Raw genomic sequence first — 9,723 nt, forward strand, 5'->3', positions numbered from 1 at the left:
TATTCGGGCTGCATGATCTTGCGGTGGAAGACTGCTTGAGTGAAGAAGAGCAGCGGCCGAAGATTGAAATTTATGAAAGCCACTATTTTATTGTGGTGAACAGCATCCGTTTTGACGATGAGGAGATTTTCCTCCGGGCTTTGAACGTATTTCTGGGCCGTCATTTCATTATTACGGTCACCAAACAGAAGTTGAACGAGCTGCGTGCGATTAAGCCGATTTTATGGGAGCAGGAAGTCAATGAGCCCGACCGGTTCCTTTATCTGCTTATCGACCTTGTGGTCGATAATTATTTCCTGGTCGGCGACCGGATCGAAGACAAAATTTCTACAAATCCCTGATCAACAGGCTGATGTGCAAGTACTGGCATGCCATGATTGCGAAGCTGTAGGGCGTTTTTTTTTTACCAGTACCGTATTGACTGTTCAGAATGAATCCGTTTTTGTCAGTGACGAGCCTACAATTCTACAAATCCCTGATCAACAGGCTGATGTGCAAGGTCATGTACAGTACATGTACTTGCACATTGTACTGGCATGCCATGATTGCGAAGCTGTACTGCATTGGACGACGTCCACGTCCACCGGATCAGTCTGTTCGTATTAGCCACAAAAATGCATGAGCCATTTCTCGTTTATCTTTCAAGACCCGAATACCTTCTTTGTCGCGGGATCCCTCTTTGAAGTCATGCGCAGTATATTCTACTTTGCTCTTGCCTTCGCGGCTTTGACTTGCAGCAACGCTTCCGCAGCGCTTCCGAATCCCGACGAAACTCGGCTCTTATCAGACACTTTTACCAAAAGATCCCTTCGGGTCGCAGGCCAAGAAGTTGCCCGGGGCGACCGGGGCGAAGAGATTGTGAGAGTTATAGTCCAGAGTACTAACAAAATCTTCAAGAGACCGGCGGAAAAAGACATGAGCAAACTGATTGCAGCGGCTAAGATTGCGATGTTGGAGAAAAAGATGGCTAAGCTCTCATTCGTCGGTAAGGAGGCAGCGAAGTAGCCTCTGATGCGGAGACAGAATACTTGTGCATAAGTGCTGTATTAATAATTGTTCATTTCAGAATGAATCATCACTTATGATACAAGAACACTTTGAATAGCATTTAAATCAGTTACTTATGTATGATCATATTATTTGCGTATTTATGAATACCACTATGACAAATAACGAACGTTTTAAATAAACATACTCTAGTTTGGTAGTACTACGTAGTAGTATACTACCAAACTAGAGTAGTACTACTACTAAACAGTAATACTCAATTCCGCCTGGCTATTATTACAGGTATACCGTGTACTGTATGATGTATAATGCTTAAGTACGTAGCGCGAGGAATTGAATTGAAACAACTTACACGAACAATAAATAGCTATAGTACAGGCGTCCTTGTACCCCCCCCCATTCCGCCACCCCTCCTTTTTTAGGTAAAGGTGTCATTTTAAGGCGCTACACACAACACATTAATGTTTTGCCAAAGAGTTTGAGTAACAAGATATCGTGGAGGGTGCGGCTTGCATGTCTCATCAAGTGAAGTCCTAGGCGGCTTCAATATGTCCTTCAGTGTCCAACCATCTAGTCTAACACCTTATAAGTAGTATAATTCAAGGATTGGTCTGTAAAAAAAAACTTTCCTGAAGCGAACGCCCCCAGCTAAATGGGATCGGTCACCGAAACAAACGCCCATACCATCAGCCAGTCGATTCCGTCGAGTTAACTACACATTACTCGCTAGCGATAAGTTAGTTTACCCTTAAATTACGGACTAGCCGTAATATATGCCTTTGGATCGCCATTGATGATGGAAAGGAGAGGCTCGCGGTATCCACCCTGCATACTTAAAAAAAAAAGAACGATCTGGAGGTTCTGTGTCGTTCACTATATCGCGTAGTGTACGTGTCTTTAGTCACCGTCTCGGCCAAAGTACTCGGCGGCTTAAATGTTTTTGGGACTGGATAAAGTCACACAACCAAATCGCGAAATAAAAAATAGTTTACACTTGAAATATAAAACTCTCTAAATTCGCACTTTGCGGAAATCTCTAAAAACACCCCGTCGACCCCTTTTCGCCCGTCCTCAAAAGGTTTTGAGCCTTTCATTTTGAAAACGCGGACGGTCCCCATGTCGAGCGAGGCAAGCGCGGCGAGTGTTGCGAGCGAGATAAGCGACGTGTCGCGGCTTGGAAACGGTTTACAGGAGGCGGAATCACCCGAGGCCCACGTTCCTGTCGCTCGAGCGTCTCATACGTCGGCACCCCCTTTGCAGGACCGCCACTTTGACACGTGGGACGACCTTTTCGATTGCCTGGCCACTTATCATAACGGGACCCACCAAGTCTTCAAGAAGCGGACTTCCACAACTACTGCTGCGAGAAATAAGAATCTCGCCAAGCGCGGGAACGCCTCCAAGACGACTACGATCCCGCCCTGTTTTGATAAGTTCTACCGGCGATTCGTCTGTACGCGCGGTTGGAGCCGTCCGAGCCGTTCGAAGGGCAAGCGCAAGAGCTATTTCGTTAAATCTACGGGCTGCAAGGCTCAGCTATCGGTCACTGTGATTTGGGTCAGCGGAAAAGGCTTTCAAGTGAAAGTAACCCAGCAAGTTACGACCCATAACCACGCTCTGGGGCCGGTTTCGTATTCCAACCACCCGGACAACCGACGCGTCGAGTCCGATGTTATCGACTTCGTCGACGAGCTACAAGCTGCGGGGGCCAAGAAGAAGATGATCATGCAGTTTATACGACGACGAACCGGTATGCTTTTACATTGTACGTTTATTTATGTAATTGGGCTGCTAAGCATTAAACGTCTGTAGGCAAGAACGTAACGCTGCGGGACGTTCACAACCTCGTGGCGAAACTGAAGGAAGGACGGCGGGAGACGACAACGGTTGGAGCGAGGCTGGAGGGTGTGCTGCGTAAGTTTTGTCAAAGGAAGGGGAACAGTACTGTGTACGTGGATGATAATAAGCTGGCTCACACTATCACGTTCCAAACACACCAGATGCGGCGTTTTTTTAAGCATTCTGTGGTGTGGTAGAACACACAAATACCGTCAGATGTGGATTCCTTACACAAACCACAACAATTCGCCGAGTTAGGTCGGCGGTTGTATGGCCTGCGCAGAGGGTGGTCCCCTCGCGGTCCGGCCCTTCCGGGACAGACGAGTGGCTCGCTTCCACTCGGTTACGACTAACCAAGTCAGATCACTTCCGAGGCTCCGCCGAGTTTGGTTCGGCTGAGCTCGCTCACAGCCCTGTGCCCTCCACCAAAGGATGGACGACGGCGCGCGAGCGCTTTTACAGGTCACCGAGCGCAGAGGCTGCTCAGCTAGAAGTGTTACGGCACCCGGGCTATCCGACGTACCGGCCCGCTGAGTATGCGGGACTTTCTTTCGCGCGTAGCGAGACTTTGTCCTACCCGGACCGACCTAATCTCTTGACGCTACCAATCAATACCCTACAAGCTATGCCTCTCGAGTATTGACGGCAGGCATAATCCAGCCCTATGCAGGGACTTACCGGAAAAGTGTACACGTGTCTTGGGACTAAAAAATATCTGCTCTGTTATCTTCTGGGAAGCCCTTTCGGCTCCCCCTATTTAATCCTATGCTTCCTATACAAATATCTAGTGAAATGTAGTCGTTTCGGATCTCTACCGACCCTTCAGCTGAGTTCGGGCGACCGTTGAGCTCAGCGGCTATCCGGATAGCATATCCGGACAGATCGCCGAGTACTTACCGTGATCCTTTGTTCTTAAGCTCTAGGTTATCAGATCGAGCCGATTCTTGACCTAAAGTAGGTCGGCGTATGGTCGAATCTGGAAATCCCTACACCACAACTGCCCCGGTTATGATACGAGCCGGGCTGGTGAGTGTCTTAATCCTTCATTTGGTTCTGCCACCGTTGGTCCATACTCGGCTGATGACGTCCCGCGGCTCTCCACCACCTTCTTCGGTACGTTTGTTGCTTCCGCTGTCACTCCCTTGGCAGCTCCTTACTCCTCGCTTGTTACTCCAGCACAACTCGCGGCACCATCATTCTTCTCCAACTCCTCGTCGAGGTGAAGGCGTGCCAGCTGAGTCGATTCCCCGACCCGTCGGTACTCGTGGGGTCAGCGACCGGCCTGAGGCTAGGCTGGTCGACCTGACAACTTCTCATGAGTCTGACGCGGAGTCGGCGGGGTCTTCTCGCGTACGCCTTCCTGGTCCACCGAGCTTGCCGGGCGACACCACTTCGGGCGCCACCAGTCAGCCAAGCTCGGCTGCTCTAGTGAGTCTTGACTTCCTCATGGCCAGAGTTAGCGAACAAGGGTATGAACGCCGAGAAGAATTGACCTTCTTGGCGAGGCTCATGGCTTACGGATTTACTCGCTCCGTGGAGCCCTCCGATCCCGTGCAGCGGCGAGCGATCTTGCATGCTGCTTCCGCGGGGGAACTGTTGGATATCTTGAAAGGCAACTACGCCGCTCTTGATTATTCACAGATCATTGGCGATCTCCGAGCTGACAATCAAGCTGTTCAGAAGGAGAACCGCGCACTGACTCGGCGACTAGACTCGCTTGCTCTCAGCAACGTCGACTTGTCAACTCAGCTCTCGTCGGCTCAACAGCAAGTGTCTCGATTGGAGGCTGCTGCCACGCAGTCGGCTAATCTCCTCGCGTCACTGCGAAAGGCTGTAGCTCTGAGTGAGGCAAAACTTGCTCGGGCCATCGCAGCTAAGCAGAGCAAGGTTGACGCTGCGTTGGGTCAGGCCCAGCTCCATCATCAGTAAGTCTTGGATCGAGACGCCGAGATCGACGTCCTTCTCCGATCCATTTCTGAGAGGGATGCGGCGTTCGTCACCCTTCAGGGCATTGCTTCCAAGCACTTCGAACAGCTGCAGGAGTCGGTGCGGTTGTACAGCTCCACCGGCACTCAACCTTTGCGGCACGCTCAGTCGGTGATCGCTGAGCAGCGGGCGGTGATCTTGCGACAGAAGCGGCTCATCCGTCGGAATGGCATCATTCCGATGCACGACCCTCACATGGCTGCTGCTGCTGGCGGTGGATTGCAGGTTCCTGGACTTGATCCGTCCGACCTTCTCCTCAACGCCCGGCTGTGTCGTGTCTTGGAGTCTCGCTTCCCTGAGGTTCTTCACATTCCAGCCGGTAGAACTCGGCGGTTGGAGTTGATTGTCCATCCTCGCCGAGATGCTCCAGTGGCGAGTTCTGCTATTGGTCCCGGTGTGGCCTTCCCAGCTAGTCATGCTGCTTCTGTGACTTCATCAGCAGACTCGGCTGCGGCTTCAGTCAGCTCAGCAGCGGCTACGAGCCAACCCGAGCTGACCATCGCCCAGCTTCACCGTACGTCTTTGGCGAGCTTGACTTCGACTCAGCGGCTTCGGCGCTATGCCAACCCCAAGTCTCCCACTGCTGCAGGTCCTCGTCATCGTCCACCGGCGCCGCATCCGCCTCAACCGTACGCTTATCCACGTCCCGGGGAGGATGGACACGAGGCTATCAGTGCCCTTTTGCACTCAAGTTCTTCTCAAGCTACTGTGTCCGATGGAAGAAAGGCCCCGCTCTGGAAAGTCCCGTCGTCGGACTCGGCGGAAGAAGGTTCGTCACCTTCAGCTGAGTTCTGCTACTCAGCCCGCTGTCTCTGCTCGCTCTGAAGACGACGATGACGCTTCGAGCGAAGCTGAATTCGAGTTTGAGTTGCCTGAGCCGCCCGCCGACACCGTTACTGCGGTTGCTTCGACGACTTCGGCGGGTTCTTCGTCTTCAGGTCCTCAGGTGACTTCGTCAGTCGCGGCTACTCGCCCACCGCCGGTATCTTCATCCGATGTCTTGGCTTCGCTGCCTGTCCCGGCTACGAGCGTTTCTGCCCCAGGCTCGACTTCGCCCATCTCCGCTGGGTTGCCCCAGTCGAGTGCACCGCTCAGCGTCGTGTCAACGGTGGTTGGGCGCTCCCAGTCGTCTTCTGGCCGATCCTCTCACGTCTCTCCTTCTCGGGGTCTGAGCGTATCCACTACGCCGACTGACCTAGTGACTCCGGCCGTGAGTGTCCTCAGGCCGTCTCTCCGTGCTGTCCCGGCCGTGTTGACGTCCCCGTCTGGGCGCCCTATCCGGAAATCTGCTGCGACCGCCGGCACTGTGACTGCTCAGCTGCTTGAGGACCTCGACGCATCTGACGACGAGGTGTTAGGGCCTGGTGATGGTTCTGCACTGTCCACCGGCTCGACGAATCCTGCCGCTGGGTCGCTCTTGGATCCCATTTCTTTATCCGAGAACTCGGCTGGCAGTCCCTCAGTTTCCGACTCAGCGGCCGAAGATGCTCGTCGTTCTGCCAAAGCGAGAAGCCTTCATGCGGCAATCTTCGGCTCTGACGACGAGATGAGTGATGCGTCCTTGCCGCCGAGTGATCGCCACTTCTCGCGGCATTCATCGAAGGATTCTGGTGACGGGACGAGTTCTGCCTCTGCGCCGGCTTCGGGGAAGCAGCAGCATCGCAAACATCGTGCTTCGTCGAGTCCTACCGGTCACCGGTCGAAGCTGTCCACGAAGTACAAGAAACACAAGAAGCATCACAAGACGCACCGACACCACAAGCGTCGGCAGCTTCCGTCGACTCCTGATCCAGCTCCGGCTCCATCCACTCCGGCTGCTCCTTCGCCGAGTAGGCTCCCGGTAGTGTCGATTCTTCCTCAGCCGAGTTCGACTGCATCACGTCCGGCTTTGGTCACACTACCCAGCGCTCTTACACTCCCGCTGGCGACGTTACGGACCCGAGCCTCGCAAGCGGTTTCCAAGGATTGTCGCTTGACTCTTCACATGGCGCAACTCCGCGAGGTGCCATTTATGCATTTCAGCTCAGCTCGTTGTTGGAATGCAGTATTGGATACACTGAGCGGAGGGGTGCAGATGGAGCTCGTAGGAGGTAAGAGTCGTGTGCCCCCTACGCCGTGTTCTCTTGACGGCATTCGAGCTTTCATGGCCGTTTTCGATCCGAGCCATCCTTGTCAGCGTCTTCGGCGGATGCTCCCTGAGCTTCCTTTCTTCTTTTCTCCGTCTATACTGGAGGAAGCTCGGCGGTGTTTGGCTTCTCAGACCCGACCTCGAACTTTGATGCAAGTTCTAGGAGATATGTGGGTGAAGCTTCGTGGCGACAGTCCCTTGGACTCGGCGGGGAGGCCCATCCAGACAGATGGCCAAATCACCCGTTACTTCGTAGATCTCTATGAGCGTCGTCATTGGATCGTCGAGTCGAGTGTGTTGATGGGTCTCCATCCTGACGTCAACCCGGCTGCCACGCCCGCTCAGCTTGCTGAGGTGTATGAGCTGTGGCTGGTGTACAAGCGTGAACGCAAGCGTCGTAATGACACTCTGCGATCTTTGGTTGTCGCTGTCTACGATCAGCTTTACTCGGCGGTCACTCAGAAACTCGGCGATGAACCTGCTCCTCTGGCGGACGCAGAGGTTTATTTCGACCCGTCCGTCCCCCATTATTCTCCTGTTAACCTTTCGTGGGTTCCTTCCGGGAGAGACTGGGTCCAATGTGCTCATGATGTGGATCTAGCCGAGCCCTGGCGGGCTTGGTGGCTAACTGACCCGGCGGTCCACCCGTATAACACCTGTTTCCGCGCTCGAAACGTGGACTTCTTGGTTTTCGCTCCGCGCGGTATGGATCCTCAGGTTGTTGACGACGCGATTGAAGAAGACTTCGATCTTGCCGAACAAGCGCCTCCTGCCTATGCCCCGGGTGCTCCAACTCGGCTGAATCGTCAAGGCATCCACATCTTCACTGGGTCTTCAATCGGTGAGCTCGGCTCAGATGACGAGAGTGCGTCTGATGACGACTCGGCGGACGATGGTTTGGATTCTCCCAATCTCCGAGGCGCGTCTACGAGTATGTCTCTGTTCGGCACCCCACTCCTCAGTGGAACGGATCCGCCTCAAATCACTTCAGCCGAGTCGGGTCCTGAGGCATCTGGTTCGGCTTCAGCTTCGTTGGCTAGCTCGGCGATGATACTTCTTGCCACGGCTGCGAATGTTGCATCTCCTTCTGCAGTTTCCCAAGGGATGACGTCTGCTACGACGCCACGCCTCCAATCGTCGAGTCCGCTGAGCTCTTCCCAGTTGTCTCCGTCGGGTTCAACTCACTTGGAGTCCGGATCGCCAACTTTTTAGTTTTCTTCTTTTGACTGGGCGTCCCGTAGGTATCGTTCAGGACTTCATTTCGTAATTATTCAGTAAATGTAGTTTCGACACAGTAGCATTCCATCTCAACTCGACCTGTGTCGTCCGCTGCGTTGGTGTAACTTTTGGTGCAATAGCTGTTAATCCTCATCTGCAACTTGCACCATTTGCAGACGGTTTTCACGCTTCTTCTGTCGTAGATAGTCAAACAGGAGACCTCCACATGACAAATTCGACAGTGGTTCCCAAGTAGGCTCATCGTAGCCGACCCACTTAACTTTAAACTTCCGTTGTAATCGTGACGTACTCGTGGATAATGGTAGCTCATCGTCGAGAATTGCTTCGACTTCATACTGGTTCGTACTTGTGTCTGGCTCCCAGCTGTCTTCAGGCAGTAATTCTTCGTCAAAGTCAAATCGCTGAGTCTCTTCGAGGTCGGCGATTAGCCTCGTCTTTGGTCTTCCGCCGAGTTCGGTGACTGCCTTCAGACGTGATACATGGACCACTGGGTAGAACCTATATCCACTCTTGTCGGGTAACTCCAATTCATAGGCGAATTCTTCCACCTTCTTCTTCACCCCGAATTGTCCATGCCATCGGTGGGCTAACTTCTTGGTCAGGCCCGACTTGACTCGCTCCATAAACAACCAGACTTGATCTCCTTCTTTGAACAACGATTTGGTGGATTCATCGCCTGGTTCTGCAACTCCATCTTCGTCATCTGCTGTGTTGGGGATGGATCTTTTCTCCTTCTTGCTCAACGCTTCGTTGTGCTCTCGAGCTCGTCGTGCTTTCTCTCGCACTTGGAACTCAGCTGCTAATCGAAGTGCCACTTCTCGTTGTCTGTTCGCTTCTCGGCGCCACTCGACTGCGTCCGCCGAGTTGACTGGGCGTCCCTGTCCGCGTCGTTTTGAACTCGTCATAGCCTTGAGCGTAGACTTGGCGTCCCAATCATGTACCAGTTAGAAAGGGATTTCTCGCCGAGTCGAATCTCTTGAGTTGTTGATAGCGTGTACCATCCTCTCGGCGATGTCGTCCCAGTCGGCTTGAAGTGGGTCTTCCACGTAGACCCGTATAGTCTGAACCATTGTCTTGACTGACCTCTCTTATTGGCCGTTGGCTTGTGGTCGGTAACTCAGCGTAGCTCTTGATCTCGACTGCATCATCTCGGAGAACTTTTGGAATACTTCACTCATAAACCTTGAATCTCGGTCGTGCCGTATCAGAGACGGAGCCCCGAACTGCCTGAAGACGCATTCCTCAATACTTTGGCCACTTCGAGTGCCCCGGTGTCATTCATAGCCTTAGCGATAACGAATCCCGTGAAGTGGTTCTGGAACAGCAGCAGTGCATTATTGTCCCGCTGAGTTCGAGGAAGGGGAATCACGAAATCCATTGACACGACTAGGAATGGATGGTCTGACCCACATTTTCCGGTGAGTAACCTCTCAACTGTGGCTTGCTCATGCTGGTATTGCAGTCCTCGCAGGCCCTAACATGTTTCACCACGTCGGCGTAAAGACCAATCCAGTAGTAGTCGG

At 53.0% G+C, this 9,723-nt stretch overlaps 1 protein-coding gene across 1 annotated transcript; it reads left to right on the top strand.

Annotated features, from left to right (window-relative positions):
• Nucleotides 1-687: 687 nt before the first annotated feature.
• PITG_18685 (secreted RxLR effector peptide protein, putative) lies at nucleotides 688-1,005 on the top strand (the record flags this gene model as incomplete). The annotated part of the gene is made up of 1 exon (XM_002997267.1): nucleotides 688-1,005. The coding sequence occupies one exon, from the start codon at nucleotides 688-690 to the stop codon at nucleotides 1,003-1,005; it is 318 nt and encodes a 105-aa protein (XP_002997313.1).
• Nucleotides 1,006-9,723: the final 8,718 nt, after the last annotated feature.

The sequence above is a fragment of the Phytophthora infestans genome, genomic scaffold (assembly GCF_000142945.1).
Source record: "Phytophthora infestans T30-4 supercont1.79 genomic scaffold, whole genome shotgun sequence".
Taxonomy (NCBI): Eukaryota; Oomycota; class Peronosporomycetes; order Peronosporales; family Peronosporaceae; genus Phytophthora; species Phytophthora infestans.